Genomic DNA, 15650 nt, shown 5'->3' on the forward strand with positions numbered 1-15650 from the left:
TTTTGACTAATGATGTTCACCCAAGCTTCTTGACTTTTCTGATATAAAGAAATAGTCAAAGAGCGTATTTGCTTTCAGTGCATTGACACTCGAGTCTGTGAGTTGGGACTCTCACAGTGTCTCTGGACAGTGTGTCTGTACAGATAGCCTGTTATTTGTGCCTTCAGAAAGATATTGGTGCTCAAAACATGATCATTGAACAAGGAGCTGAAAGATTAATCTTCAGTAAATCCTAACTGCTTGTATAAAATAAGGACATAGTTATAAGTTTGTAATGTAACAGAAAAGGCAACCTTTTCAGTTTACCATGCATCAACACTGGGATCTTTCTTTCACTATCCAATAACGTGATGATGCCTTTTTCACTTGGCTCACCATGTTTTCCTATGTAGATGTTTGACTATGGTAGCATATTGCAGTAGATATCTTTGTCTTCAGGAAGGTCAGAAGAATGGTGGTTGTACTGAGACCACGGTATCAGCAGATACCAAGACAAAAAGAGCAAAGAGCACATCATGTTTAACTAGCCAGACAGATGCCAAACTACCCCCAGGACAGGAGGTGGTAATAAAATCCCTTCTTCACCTCCCCTTTTGTTCTCCAATTCCACCTTTCCCTGCTATAATGCTGAAGTACTGCATGCTTCAGTTAAAGTATAACCACTTAAATTTAAGTAAGGTGAGCAAAAGGAATGGTGTCACTGTGATCAAATAGTTGTTGCCTAATCTTGTTGGTTGCAAACAGGGTAAGCCAAGCCATTGAATTGTACCTCTGGAACTGAGAAGGCTGGTGTTGACTTAATATTTACGATGGTTTGAAAGTCATATTATGTAAAAACTGTCAGATTGAACCTTGTCAAACAGCCATACCCTCTGGCTGCACAACAGAAGGGCTGAATGTCGATCAAGCAGTTCTGCTGAGTAAACCAGTAGAGCTTTCTAATATTAGCTACGTGCTGAAGTAGTTGAAAGATGCAGATGTATAATCAATGCACTCACTCTTCCCAAACATCTTCCTGTTCTGTGTCTCTGTTCCATGCACGTTTTACGTGATGTAGGCAGCAAGCTGAGGGTCCACCTCCCATGCTACTTCACTAGTTTTTGTGTAGCTGCGGGTGTCATTATGTTATTGCAAATAATTTATGTAAAATGTTTTCTCTCCATGCCACTTCAGCCTCATACTCAGAAATGGGAGCTGTGTCTGTGAGACAAGAGAAGAGCTTGACTTGCCATTCTGTATTTCTGTCTCTAATGGAACAGGCATGAAGGAAACAGGCATATACTTACTACTGTTGTATAAAATAGAGTAGATACCCTGCTGACTCAATATCCCACCAGAAAACCGTTGCTGTGATCTCTTTAGAAACAACGTCCCAATGTTTCATAGGGAAAAATGTGCTGGTTGACTTTTGGTGGTGGAAAGCAGCTGGTGAAATGCTGCAGGGCCAATGCTACTGATGAGTTTTTGCAGAGCACCACATGAGGGGTCATCCACTAGCAGATCTGTGGTGAACAACATGCTGCCTCTCAGTGAGTCTCTGTGCAAATATTGGGTTTGATTCTGGTCTCGCCTTCACTGGAGTGAATTGTCTTTGTTGAAATGAAGACAACAAGTCTGGTGTTAAATTAAAGAAAAGCCAGAATCAAGACCTCACTTTTTCAAAAGCTACAGAAATTGATTTTTGTGATCCCCCCACCCCACCCCAGTTCTGTTCTAAATTACATTGTTGAGGATTTTCTTGTCTCTTCCTACCTGTAGTGTGAAGAATTTGCAGTTTTCCTTCCCCAAGAGAAATGTGTGAAATGCTTTTAGTGTTCCCAAACCTTTGCAATGCAATGAACTTTTCTCTTCCAATCAATTTCAGCATCCTGTGTCAACCCTGGGATGCTTGTAACTTAAGTAAGGTCAGCAGATGTTGCCGTGGATTTTTTACTTCACAAGTAAAGGAGGAATTAAATTTAGCAACTGTAGCTGAGATTCTTGGTGATTTACAGTATTGACTGGACAGTGAAGTTTTTTTGTAGAAATAACAAATCTATAGGGACTGAGTTAATTGCTGTTTTTCAGTGCAATAACCCAGTGTGATCCCTCTTCAATTCTGCATTATGGTAGATGTGAGTCCTGGCACTAATCAGTATTATCTTTTCACCTGGCTTTTTGAGAGCTTTGTTAGTGGTTATTTGTCTGCAATGATTACATTTGTTGACACTAATTTATAATGAAATTATTATTTTAAAAGGAAGGACTAGTCTGGTTACCTGCATCTCTATGCGCTTGATTTTTTTTTTTTCCCCATTTGCACCTATAAAAAATAAAAGTAAATTGATAACGGTCATTAGAAGGTAACCAATGTTTCTGATAAACCTCACGTACCATTGTAATTTGGGAGAGATTCATTATTGTGTGTTTCTGTTTATGACAGAATGCAAAGTCTGGCGAAATCCTTTAAATCTGTTCAGAGGAGCCGAATATAATCGGTAAGTGCTACGATGTTACAGTTTCAGACATAGTACTAGGTATAAGGACCTTAACTGTACTTTTCCATTAATCTAACTCAGAGATGGAAAACCAAAACCAACTGTGGACACATGTACTCATGCTAGGTTTTTCTGTCATTTGTGAAATGTTTCTGAATGAAAAAAGAATTTAAATTCATGCTCGTGCACTTGTTATTTCTGCATTTTTTAGTGACCTTATAAAAAAAAATGGAAAAATCTAAGTGCAGCATACCTAGTACTGTTAATACGGTAATTCTGTTCAAATCAGTTATAGCAAACTAATCAATTATATCTAGGTTTCCTGTAGTCCTAATGTTTGAATATGTGTTGCCAGTTTCCAGTATGTACTTTCCAATATCCTCATTAGCTTAGGTCCAGCTACTGTCACTCCATCACAGTACAGTGAAGTGCAGTGTATGTTGGCTAGGAGATTGGCTGGGTGAACTTGGTAGGCTATGCCCGTCTCTAACATCTAGAGTTCTTTTCTAGATTCATTTTGCTGAATGTGACCTCATTAACCAAAATGTCTCTTTGTTGGCGTGTTTGCAGGTATACATGGGTAACAGGGAGAGAACCTTTGACTTACTATGATATGAATCTTTCAGCACAGGACCATCAGACATTCTTTACATGTGACACGGATCATTTACGGCCTGCAGATGCTAGTAAGAGACCTTGTGATCAACCGTTTTTGCTAATAGGTTAATGATTGTTTTAAACTGATGCAAGAAAATTGCAGTCAGATATCAGTTCTCTCAGGTAGATAAGGAAAGGCAAAAGTTCAATCATGCTGGAAAGCTGTTGTTGGATACTATGTTGTTGGATTCATAGTATTCTAGATCTGAACAAGTATCTGTGTAGGTGTAAACTATCTAATCTGTGTCGCTGTTTTGTTCTACTTTCTTGCTGAAGTCACTCAAGGTACTGTTTGCAAGTGTAAAGACTTGGTTTTTTCCTCCTGTTTCTTGCAGTGGCTTCAAACATGTATAGCTTAATTTGCCTCCAGCTGCAGTGTAGTATGTTGAGTTACATTATCCAGGTCCCAGTTAGTCTACACTGACAGAAGAGAGAGAGCTTATGTAAAACCCGAGTCCTGTGTTTCATTCCCTGATGTAGTTAGAAGCTCTGTAAAAAGTGGGAACAACACATTTACAACGGAATTTGATATAAGCAGCTTTAGTTGTGTTAAGCCTTTACTGTTAAATCCACATGCAGACTTTGGTTCTGTTAAAAATGTACGCCAATGATTTAGATTGTCAGAATTTACCTCTGAAGAGACGAGTAGTCTTTGTCTTTTTGTATCTTCTTAGGAAAAGAGAGATATAGTTGGGCACTTCATTCTGAGGGCATAATTACAGAAGAGAACATACTGTGCTTTTTTGACACATGATAAACATGAATCCTGTTTTCTAAACTCGATGGGCTAATTATGAGGTGGTCTGATTAGCCTGGATGTTGTTTCCATTTAACATTCCCCTAATGCAGCAGCACAGTAAGGAACTAGAATAAGAATCCCGACTATCCTTGTATACTTGTACTATGCCCTGTGGAATCTACTACCCCAAGAGGAAACAGCTGCTTGTCACCTCTGTATGTGACAGTGCAGATGGCGTGATCTCTCAGCCAGATTTTCCCATGGAAAAAAGTATAATTAAATGAAAGAATAAAGCTGAGTATTTGGGACAAAAGCTCGTGTTGATTATGTATCTTTTGAGTGATCACTGAGCTCTTTGAAATGCTCTGGAGTGAGTCAGGCTAAGAGCAATAAGTTCTGTTGTTATAATGCAGTAGATTCTCCTTGTTAACGCTGTAATGACTGATATGCCCCTGTTCTGCTTCATTTATTGAATAGTAATGCAAAAAGCCTGGAGAGAGAGAAACCCCCAAGCCCGAATTTCTGCGGCACATGAAGCTTTGGAATTGAATGAGTGAGTGACAACAACAGTAACATTTATTTCCTGTCATTTAAAAATCCATTTGATGATAGCTTAAGGCAGGGGGTTTGCTACAGTAATTTTTAACCATGATTACAGGCCTGTCACAGGAGGGCCTACAATGGGAGGAAAAAAGCACAGCTGCATGTTGTGCTAGCCACCCAGAAGATCCTTAGGGCAGTGATGACAATGGGAGCCTTCCCACTGATGTCAGTGGGCTTTGGATCAGCATAGCAAAGTGTTAATTAAGTTGCCTCCTGATGAGCATATGAAATATGCATTTATGGGATGGAGAGTTCCCTTTTGGATTTCTCAGTCATCCTGAACAGAGGCAAGAAAGAAGGGACTCATAAACACCTTCTGAAATATTCATTTCATAGTGTGAGAGAATATGATGTCATTTTCTGGGACTTTCGGTCTTTGAGAAAATAAATAATGGACTCAATGAGAAGTGTAGTATTCTGAGACTCCACAATAAACTCAATGCTGTGATGCTTTACTGGCATGGCAAACTGTATAAATGTTGCCAAAGTGCATAAAGTGGAGAGAGTCCCTTAGGTTGCTGTCAGAGATTACTGCATTCTAAACTAAAGTTGCTGGGGGAGGGGAACTTCAGTCCATACCACTCCTACCAGTTTGATGCCAGTGCCAGCAATAGATGCCCAGAGCCTGGAGAGGGATCACAGGTCAGCAGGAGAGCACCTGAAGAGCAGCACAAAGGAATTGCAGCCATTCCAGCCAGTAAGTCAGCTTCATCAGGGGCCCAACTTAAAGGCCTCTGTGCAAACACACATAGTATGAGGAATAAACAAGAGAAGTTAGAGGCGTGCGCACACCTGCAGGGCTGTGATCTCATTGGCATTACAGAGACATGGTGGGATGGCTCCTATGACTTGGAATGGAAGGACACAGGCATTTTAGGAAGGACAGGCAGGGGAGACATGGAGGGGGTGTCACCCTCGGTGTCAGTGACCAGCTGGAGTGCATGGAGCTCTGCCTGGGGATGGATGAGGAGCCAACCGAGAGCTTATGGGTCAGGATGAAAGGGAGGGCAGGGACAGGTGACATTACAGTGGGGGTCTGCTACAGGCCACCCGACCAGGAAGACCGAGGGATGAGGCCCTCTATAGACAGATAGGAGCAGCCTCACGTTCACAAGCCCTGGTCCTCAGGGGAGACTTCAACCACCCTGATATCTGTTGGAGGGACAACAGGGCAGGGCATAAGCAATCCAGGAGGCTCCTGGAATGCATTGATGACAACTTCCTTCTCCAAGTGATGGAGGAGCCAATGAGGAGAGGTGCTCTGCTGGACCTTGTTCTCGCCAACAGGGAGGGGCTGGTGGGGAATGTGAAGCTCAAGGGCAGCCTTGGCTGCAGGGACCATGAAATGGTGGAGTTCAGGATCCTTAGGACAGCAAGGAGCGCGCACAGCAAGCTCACTACCCATGCTAAGGCGCATGGAAGATAAAGAGGTGATTGGTGACAGCCAACATGACTTCACTAAGGGCAAATCATGCCTGACAAATTTGGTGGCCTTCTACGATGGGTTTACAGTGTTGGGGGATAAGGAAACAGCAACTGATGTCATCTACCTGGACGTGTCCAAAGCAGTTGACACTGTCCTGCATGACATTCTTGTCTCTAAACTGGAGAGACATGGATTTGACAGATGGACCACTTGGTGGATAAGGAATTGGCTGCAATTAGAGAGTTGCAGTCAATGGCTTGATGTTCAAGTGGAGAGCAGTGATGAGTGGTGTTCCTCAGGGGTTGGTATTGGGACCAGTGCTGTTTAACACCTTTGTCGGTGACGTGGACGGTGGGACTGAGTGCACCCCCAGCAAGTTTGCCAATGACACCAAGCTGTGTGGTGTGGTTGACACACCGGAGGGAAGGCACCTTGACAGGCTTGTGAGGTGGGACTGTGTGAACCTCATGAAGTTCAACAAGGCTAAGTGCAAGGTCCTGCATATGGGTTGAGTCGATCTCAAGTACAAATGCAGGCTGGGCAGAGAATGGGTTGAGAACAGCCCTGAGGAGCAGGACCTGGGGGTGGTGGTTGATGAGAAGCCCAACGTGACCCAGCAATGTGTGTTTTCAGCCCAGAAAGCCAACCGTATCCTGGACTGCATCAAAACAATTTTGACCAGCAGGTCAAGGGAGGTGATTCTCCCCCTCTACTCTGCTCTCACGAGACTCCGCCTGGAGTACTGTGTTCGGCTCTGGGGCCCCCAACATAAGAAGGACATGGACCTGTTGGAGTGAGTCCAGAGAAGGGCCACGTAGATGATGAGAGAGCTGGAGCACCTCTCCTATGAAGACAGGCTGAGAGAGTTGGGGTTGTTCAGTCTGGAGAAGAGAAGGCTCTGGGGAGACCTTATAGCAGCTTTCCAGTAGCTAAAGGGGCCCTACAAGAAAGCTGGAGAGAGACTTTTTACAAGGGTATGTAGTGAAAGGACAAGGTGTAATGGCTTTAACTGAAAGAGGGTAGATTTAGATTAGATGTAAGGAAGAAGTTTTTCACTGTGAGGCTGGTGAGGCACTGGCACAAGTTGCCCAGAGAGGTTGTGGATGCCCCATCCCTGGAAGTGTTCAAGGCCAGGTTGGATGGGGCTTTGAGCAACCTGGTCTAGTGGAAGGTGTCCTTGACCATGGCAGGGGGGGGTGGAACTAGGTGATCCTTAAGGTCTCTTCCAGCCCAAACCATTCTGTGATTCTAGAATTCCATAAACCTGGTGCCTTACAGATTGTTCTGTTTCATCAGAAGGAGAAAAAGAATTGTTTGTTCCTGGACAGCAATTTAACTGAGAGAGCATGTAGCATAAAAGACGTTTGCAGAAGTGAACTATACCTGTCCTGTTCTACTCGCATATCACAGAATGGTTGAGGTTGGCAAGAACCTTTGGAGGTCATCTGGTTCAACCCCAAAGCTCCAGCAGGCCCACCTACAGCATGTTGCACAGGACCATGTCCAGATGGCTTTTGAATCTCTCCAGGGAGGGACACTCCACAACCTTCCTGGACAGCCTGTGCCAGTGCTCAGTCACCCTCAGAGTAAAAAAGTGTTTTCTGATATTCAGATGGAGCCTCCTATGTTTCAGTTCGTGCCCACTGCCTCTGGTCCTGTCATTGGGCACCACTGAAAAAAGCCTGGTTCCATCCTCTTTGCACCCTCACTTCAGGTATTTACAAACATTGATGAGATCCTGCCTGAGCCTTCTCTTCTCCAGGCTGAACAGTTCCACCTCTTTCAGCCTTTCCTCATATGTGAGATGCTCCAGTTCCTTAATCATCTTCATGGCCCTTCGCTGGACTCTCCAGTATGTCTGTGTCCCTCTCGTACTGGGGAGCCCAGAACAGGACACAGCACTCCAGGCATGGCCTCACTGGTGCTGGGTAGAGGGGAAGGATCACCTCCCTCGACCTGCTGGCAACACTCCTCCTAATGCAGTGCAGGATACCATTCACCGCCTTTGCTGCAAGGGCACATTGCTGGCTCATGTTGAACTTGGTGTCCACCAGAACCGCCAAGTCCTTTTCTGCCAAGCTCTTTCCAGCTGGGTGGCCCACAGCAAGTACTGGTGCCTGGAATCTTGTTTTCACCTGGACCTGTTCTCTCCTGTTCCTCAGCTGATGACTCTTTATGAAATGCAACTAGAGGTAGCTGCAATGTGGTTCTATTTCTGTATAAAGAATAATCTTATCAGCAGCGTGCTTTGTGTTGGAAAGAAGTCAACAGGCTGTATACCACCTAACTTCAGCTGCTAAAAACGTGGCCATCAGGTTTGAAGTAGTTGCCTGTGCTCCCTCTATAGTCAATGAGAGAGGCACCTCCATTCAGCGGTTCACCCTATTCTTAGAGAGATGTTTAAACGTGTGAAATGAATGGCTTTGTGGAGATGCTCCTTGATGGAAGGGGAGGAGCACAGGTAGCTGAGATCTGAATTAGACAGCCAAAAGCTGGGTGAGGTGACTTCCAGCATGCATTTCACCTTTCTGTATATTCCTAAAGCTGCTTTCCTGTTTTGATTTGGGTTTTTTTATTGTTTTTGTTTGTTTTTTAATCTCTACAATTACATTTATAATGTGTTATTTGCATATGGTAAGTGTTATAGGTCTATTGATTCTTTTCATACCATTACAGTAGTGGAGACATCTTGTGTTAAAACAATAGTGCATAAAACTAGTTTTGATTTCCAGAAGGAGTTTTAGTGATGTAGGCCATGATTGCTTAGTGAGACAATGCTTTACTTTTGGGGGCAGTTGTCAGTAGGTTTACTCAAGTGGCTGAGTGATACAGTACCTACAAATGAGAGTCATAGTCTGGTTGCAAGAATATTTATTCATCACAATAGTTCATCAGAAAATTATATGTACAAAAATCCATTGCCTCTGTATTTAGTACATCCTGCCAGTCTGCATGTCTTTGTATAGCTTTTACTTCATGCAACTTTCTCATGGTTTTTCCTCTGATATTTTTGCAGGTGTGCTACTGCCTATATTCTCTTGGCCGAAGAGGAAGCGACGACAATTGTAGAAGCAGAGAAGCTGTTCAAGCAAGCTCTGAAAGCTGGAGAGGGCTGTTACAGGCGCAGTCAGCAGTTACAGCACCATGGTGCCCAGTATGAAGCCCAACACAGTAAGTGTCTTTCAAGGGAATAGCCATTTCTGAAGGGAGGGGAGTTCTGGGGAGTTCTTTGGGTTTGGGTTTTTTTTTCCCTCTCAGAACTCTGTACTTACTATTTAACATTGGCTGGAATATGGCCCTAGAGCCAGACTATTCTGTTTCAGTGTTTTTACTTGATTCCGTTGCTGAGATAGCAATGCTCAGATTACAAATGCACCTTTTCTTCATCGTGGCAGGAAATACTGTAGCATCTACTTAACAGAAAAGAAAAGGTAGCAGAGCCAGAAGAGATTTGATGTTCAGGAGATGCTGGCTAGCTAGGAAGTTGCACTGAAGTGCCTTTAGCCATTTTGAAGACATGGGTTCGTGTTGTGAAAAGGCGGTAAAGAATGATGGAAGCAGGAGTGAAGTGATACTTTGCCAGCTTTTTGCCATCAGCTGTGAGGGTAAATACATACACCACATTGTTCTGTGTAAAAGTCAATGAGACCCATTAACCAGTGTGACATTTGAAAAGTTAGTTGCATACATTAAGAAAGGTCACAGAAACATAAAAATTAAAAACTGGAATAATACAGTGCTCTAATCGAAAGTCGAGATTATTTTTTTTTTTTAATTTTGAATAAGCAGATTTAGCTGCTGTGATGATATTTGTTAGATGCTTCTTAAACTTAAGAAAATACATGAGGGTTCGCTGCCAGTAAATGAACAAAAAGATAAATAAAGCAAACAGTCTAGGTTATTTCTAGTCTACAATGGCTACCTCAGGCAAAAATAATACCAATTAATTACATAAATACAAGCACTAACATACTTAGGGCATCTTCAGGTTTCTCAGGACCTGCATTCACAGCCTCTGGCTATCTCACATAATTTGAAGATTGCTGATAAAAATTGTCCCTAGTGAAATTGTCTGTGATCTCTGGTTTCAAAAGTGTACACAAGTCTATACCTGAAAACCTGAGGTTTTATAAAGCTTGGGGTAGTATTTTAAACATTTGTTGGTTATAAAATGATATTTAGGATTATTTGCTTATTTTTGGTGAAAATAAAAGTATAGAGCAGCTGAGCCCTTGAAGCAGTTTTCAGGCTCTAGCAGGCTTATGGTTGTCTATGAAACCTTAATTTGTGCACTGAATCCATCCTGAGCACAGAAAATGTCATCATCAAATTTGACACCCTGAACCTTCAGTATTACAGCAGAAGAGGTAACCAGTTGAATGCAAAATTAAGTGCATTGTCACACAGCTCGAGGGGCTGAAAAGTGACTTCCAGTTCTGACTGTGGCTTCAGGAGGGGCTAGATCGTTGCACTTCTCTATACCACCCAGTCTCCCCTTGATAATATCAGTGTGCACCCACAGAAGTTCCAGCCTCAGATGGTACCTTGGACACAGGAGCTTCAAGTAGGATTCTCTTGATTACATGCTGGACTTTTGCATGATTTACAAAGGTGGAGAGCTCAGCTCTCTTTAGAGAGGAAGGACCATGGACAGATGTGTTGCAGTTCCATGGTTCTGAGATGTCTGTCATTCCATTTCTGGTCCTTGAAGTTAACTTTGGGTTGAAAACTGGGCATTTCATCTTTTACAGGTGAAAAACACTATGTAATTTCTTGAACAACAGCATATTGCTCTCTGTTTCTGTTTATTCATGTGTCCCACCTCCTTCATACAGTATTTTATGTTAGACCTTGAATTTTAAGAGTAAGTAAGAACTTTGAGACGCAACTTAACCTCTTCCAAAAGGTGCTAGTTTATAGAAAGTGCGGGCAATCTTCTTTTTAAGATGGCTCATGTTAGTCACCCCAAATCGTTAGTCACCTCGGAAAGTTTTGGCATGAAGGTTTTCTTGATTTCATAGTAAGTAAATGCCTTTTGACCATTCCTTCTGAAAAGGAGCTTGGCTCAAAATGTATACCTCTTAGTTGCATTACATAAACATGTTGAAACAGATGTAACTAATAAATTGTTTATTAAATATATAGAAATCAATACAGAGATAAGGAATTACATAATATAAAATATAGCTAAAGAAATTCTTTCCCTCCCTTGTTTATTTTTTCTTCTAAAGTCAGACCTATCAACCTGCTGCTTAATCTTTCTGAAAATTGTAATCACTGCTTTAAACAATTTGTAGGTACTTGGCATGTTTTCAGTGCACATCTTGTTCTTATTATGAAAGACTTGAAAATGTTAGGAACAGACTAAAATCTTTACAGACTGCATACTGTACACAAAGATAATTTGTAGCAGGTGTCTTATATTTTCACGATATGGTAATTTTATAGGTGATTAGCTGTCTGCTCATTTCCTGTTGGTCCAGAAGCATGTTAAGAGTTCACATTGGAATTATAGGGAAGAGAATGAGAAATTAAACTAGTAAGAATTCTCCAAGAGAATAATTATTGCAGCTGTTTAGTTTCTGTCATCTTTGCTGTTAGGTCATCTTCCAGCACGTAAGACTGTCGTATGTGAAACGTGTTAATTTGCCATCCATAATTAGCAGTGTGAGGAATTTGAAGATGGTAATTGGGTAATAAGTAAAGGCTCTGTAAACAGAAGGTTCAGGGTCTACTTCTTTTCTTCTAATCATTAAGAAAAAGACTGTTAGACAATGAGGATTTGTTTTGCTATCTCTCCTATTGACAAGCATGTACATCAAAACTTACAAAAAAGGCAGGATATAACGTGCATTTTCATGGATGCCCTTGTCTTAACCATGTATGTGAATTGGTAAGTAATTTAATGCTGTGTGTGTGACCACAGAGTTTTGTGCCTATGATAACTTCATAGGAGTTCTCCTTGCTTCACGTGATTAATTGATGGTCTATACCATTCTCTGTATCTTCAGATCTGCTTATATTTCATAGGTGTAAGGCCAACCCATGGGTCCTTATTTATACCACTGCATATCTGGAGTAATTTCACTGATTGCAGTGATGTTATGCCACATCTAAATCAGCAGAATTTGGTAACTTTTTATTAAAATTATTGTGAAAGCATTGATGATGGCAAATATCAAAAAATGGCAAGAAGACTGTTTCCTGTTATGTTGGAATGTTAAATGAACTTCTGTTTTATCTTTTTTATCTTAATGCTGTTTCTTTTTCCTCTTATACAGGAAGGGACACCAATGTGTTAGTTTATATTAAGAGGAGGCTGGCAATGTGTGCAAGAAAGCTGGGAAGGACCAGGGAAGCAGTGAAAATGATGAGAGATGTGAGTTTGGATTTGTTTCGCATGTGATACTTAGATAATAGTAGCATAGAAATGATATGCATTTGCTTACAAGTTAGCATCCATTCCAGCTGCATGCAGCCCTGCTGATAGTCATTTTGTATGTGTAGCATACATAAAGATTAAGTTAAGAGATCCTTTATTTATAGGGTTGTGAAAGCAACACTATGAAGTCATAAAATACCAAATGGATGGCTGCCCATACAGACTGAATTTCCCATCCTGGTACATATGCAATGGAGTGCAGTCTTTAATTATTCGATCACAAAGTTACTAATGTTTTTTCTGAAGCATGTAATGAATGCTGCTAACTTAATAAACAAGTCCTAGGTATTCTGTTTCCTCCTTGCAAAGCTGCAATTCAGCTCTGTGCATTGTTTGCGTCACACTATTCAGACCTGAGGACAGTGTTATTTATTCATGCAAAACCTATTACTGAGAAGTCAAAATGAAGTAATTAATCTATAATGAACTGATTTCCCTCTGAGATGGAGGATGACTATATCCCTGTTTTCTAGGCAGGGTTGCTACCAGTGGTAGTCATAAGTCAGTAACTACAGCTGCAAAGTTGAAACACCGACCAGTAGCTATTTTGGGGATGGCAGGAGGGGCAGCTGTCTGCACAGGGCACTGTATATTTTTCAGGTATGTAAAATGCTCAAGTTTAGAGATAGCTGCGAATGCCCAGCATTTCCTCAAGTGAAATCCCCTGGATGCAGATTAGGAGCACAGTTCTTTGAGGAGCTGACTTGCCTCACCCAAGGTAGCAAGTCTGTGACAGAAGGAGGAATGGAGCCATAGAGCTCTGGGCAGATGATGGTAAAACTGCTTACCAGTTTCCTGTGTTCTACTTTCTTACACTTCGTTTTTCAGTTCCCACAAAAGTGAGGTAGAGACGGATCTGGCAAGATACAGAGTTCTGCAAGTTAAGCTGAAGGACCTGAATTTTAAATGCATTAAATGGAATCCCAGACCAGAATGAAGCACTTGTAAAGTGTGCTTTAGGCAGCTCAGATGAATGGTCCTGAAACCTGCCTAATGAAAAGGGAAATACTCGCTGCAAGTCAGTGGGAATTTTAACGTAAAAAGGCAAGTGACTTTCTCTGGAGCTGAGGTACTTGCATCAGTGGCAGTAGGGCAAGTATGTCTGCCAGCTTGGAATCCAGCACCCAGCACCTTCTGGAACTGGGGCACTCATGAATATTTTTTGAAAACATTGAGCAGAGTTCATCATAATAATGCAGGTCCTTATCCTAAATAATCTACCAGATGGCAAGTGGTGAGTAATTTTTGTTTCCTGTCCCTAGCTGGGGTTTTTCAGGCACACAACTCTCACTCCAGAATCACTAGGCTCTCAGACAGAGGTGTTGAAAAAGAACTTGTCAAAAACGCAGCCATTGTACAGCTAGGAGTGTGAGAAAGAGGGACGAGGAAGAAAGACCTGGTTTTGCAGTCTTGTGGTCAGCTGGGAGAATGTTGATTTCAAAAATGTTGTTTTCAGTCCAGCCAGCTCCACTGATTCTTCATGAATTTTGTTACACAGGCACTCTGGGACAAATACTGAAATGTTTGGGGACAAACATTGGAATTCTAAGTTCTGGCATTAATATACAAGAAAGATAAAATTTTGAATTCCACATTCAAATGTCACACATCATAATTATGGCAACTTCTGGATCTTACTATGGGCTGCTGAATGTGTTTTGTGATTTGTAGATAGGGCTATGTGGAACAGGTACTCTGTGAAGCTTTCTTCTGCTGATGTCAATATTATGGTTTATTGTGTACACAGAGTGCTGGATTCTGGGACTTGGGTGGTCCATCTAGTCCTAGGTTTCTTATGCAAAGTGAGACCCAGAAAGCTTTGATTATAATGAATGGCTTATTCTGTCACTAGAGAGAAAATTGTGTGTTGTTGAAGTTAAGTACAATGTGGATCTCGAAAGGCAACAATGACAGGGACATCCAAAGTCATCATTTGTTAGACACTTGAAGGATGGAAAATACTCTCCTCCATAGGAACATTTTGCTTAAATGAAAGGACTGGATGCAAGACAAAGGAGGTATAAAGATAGAATTTTAGCTTCTAGAGCTTCAACTCAGATCAATGCATTTTATATTTTTCCACATATAGACACTGAGCCAAATCCTCAGAACTGAATTTAGATTCCTTTATAGCTCTTCGTTGTGAGCAAGCAGAGCTGAGAATTAGCAGGTCCCTAGATGAAATATGAAAGCAGCAGTATCTCGAGGTCACAACTCCAGTACACTGGGAGCAAGAGCAGGGTCAAGTCAGCTTTGCAGATGCTTTTCTTAGACTGACTTGGAGCTACTTATTTCTGATAAATGCTTATCCTCCATTTCTTCATAGAAAGCATAAATAATATACTTATGAAGAATTTTGAAGAACATGAATGTGTCATTGAAGGTTTCTATGTGATTGATGAGGGAGGAGATGAATTTATTCACCCTAAAAAGAATATGAAGAATAAGTTGGCTGGGGACTGCTGAATCTAGCATCAGGGGACAGAGGGTGGAGGCCCTGTTTGTGTTTGAAAGATTGAAAACAGATTTCTCAAGACATGGAACATGATGGAAATGAAGTGTTAAGAGGTTCATGACACCATCTGGGAAATATGATTGGGATGTAGTGAGTCTTTGCCACTTCGAAAAAATAAAATATTTGAGAGTGTTTAATTCATTGCATATATGAGGCCATCTTGAGGACATTACTGATGGATGAGATTGTCTTACTTGGATTTTATGTAAAAGACTGAGATCCTGCTTAAAATACCTTAATGGAAGGAAAATGAGTTGTTGGTGACTTAAATAAGATTTTGATTTTACTGTTATATACACTTCTGATAGGAAAATCATACTCTTTAATATTATATTGAAGATATTTGAAACTAGTTTTTTTAAAACTGTTTAAAAAACTGTTTAAAACCAGATTTTTTAATTTAAAAAAAGGGTAGGAATTTCTGTTGCTTTTGTGATTGATTTTGAGATAGTATTTTGTTGTGGCTTTGCTGCTTGGATATCATTCATTTAGTTGAGTTGAATTAATGAGAATTAAGAACCTGTAATTTTCATGGATGCATGTAATTGAATCATACATAGGTGTTGCTTTTGCTTGTATTTCTGATGATAATTATTTACTATATTTTGCTATAGAAACCAGCAGCTGTCACTATTTGTATATATTGAGTTAACTTGTGATCTCATTTTGATTAGTGTATTGTTGGAATAACTCCAGTCTAGTCAACAGAGTTATTCCAGTTTTATTCCTGTTTATACAGAGCATGATATGGTCTGTGAGGGAACTAGATCTCTTTTACTGTCCCTGAGGAG

At 41.1% G+C, this 15650-nt stretch overlaps 1 protein-coding gene across 9 annotated transcripts in view; it reads left to right on the forward strand.

Moving 5' to 3' along the window:
• Window positions 1-15650, forward strand: part of ST7 (suppression of tumorigenicity 7) — a 154675-nt gene that overhangs the window by 93875 nt on the left and 45150 nt on the right. For all 9 annotated transcript variants that reach the window (XR_012654642.1, XM_075059152.1, XM_075059147.1 and 6 more), the window contains 5 exons: window positions 2423-2477; window positions 3048-3163; window positions 4351-4426; window positions 8919-9073; window positions 12184-12281. Coding sequence is in view for 8 of the 9 variants with exons in the window: in XM_075059152.1 (XP_074915253.1) it covers window positions 2423-2477; window positions 3048-3163; window positions 4351-4426; window positions 8919-9073; window positions 12184-12281 (500 nt within the window). In the remaining variant the exon portion in view is untranslated. The remainder of the gene's footprint in view (window positions 1-2422; window positions 2478-3047; window positions 3164-4350; window positions 4427-8918; window positions 9074-12183; window positions 12282-15650) is intronic.

This window comes from Buteo buteo, chromosome 28 (genome assembly GCF_964188355.1).
Source record: "Buteo buteo chromosome 28, bButBut1.hap1.1, whole genome shotgun sequence".
Lineage (NCBI taxonomy): Eukaryota > Metazoa > Chordata > Aves > Accipitriformes > Accipitridae > Buteo > Buteo buteo.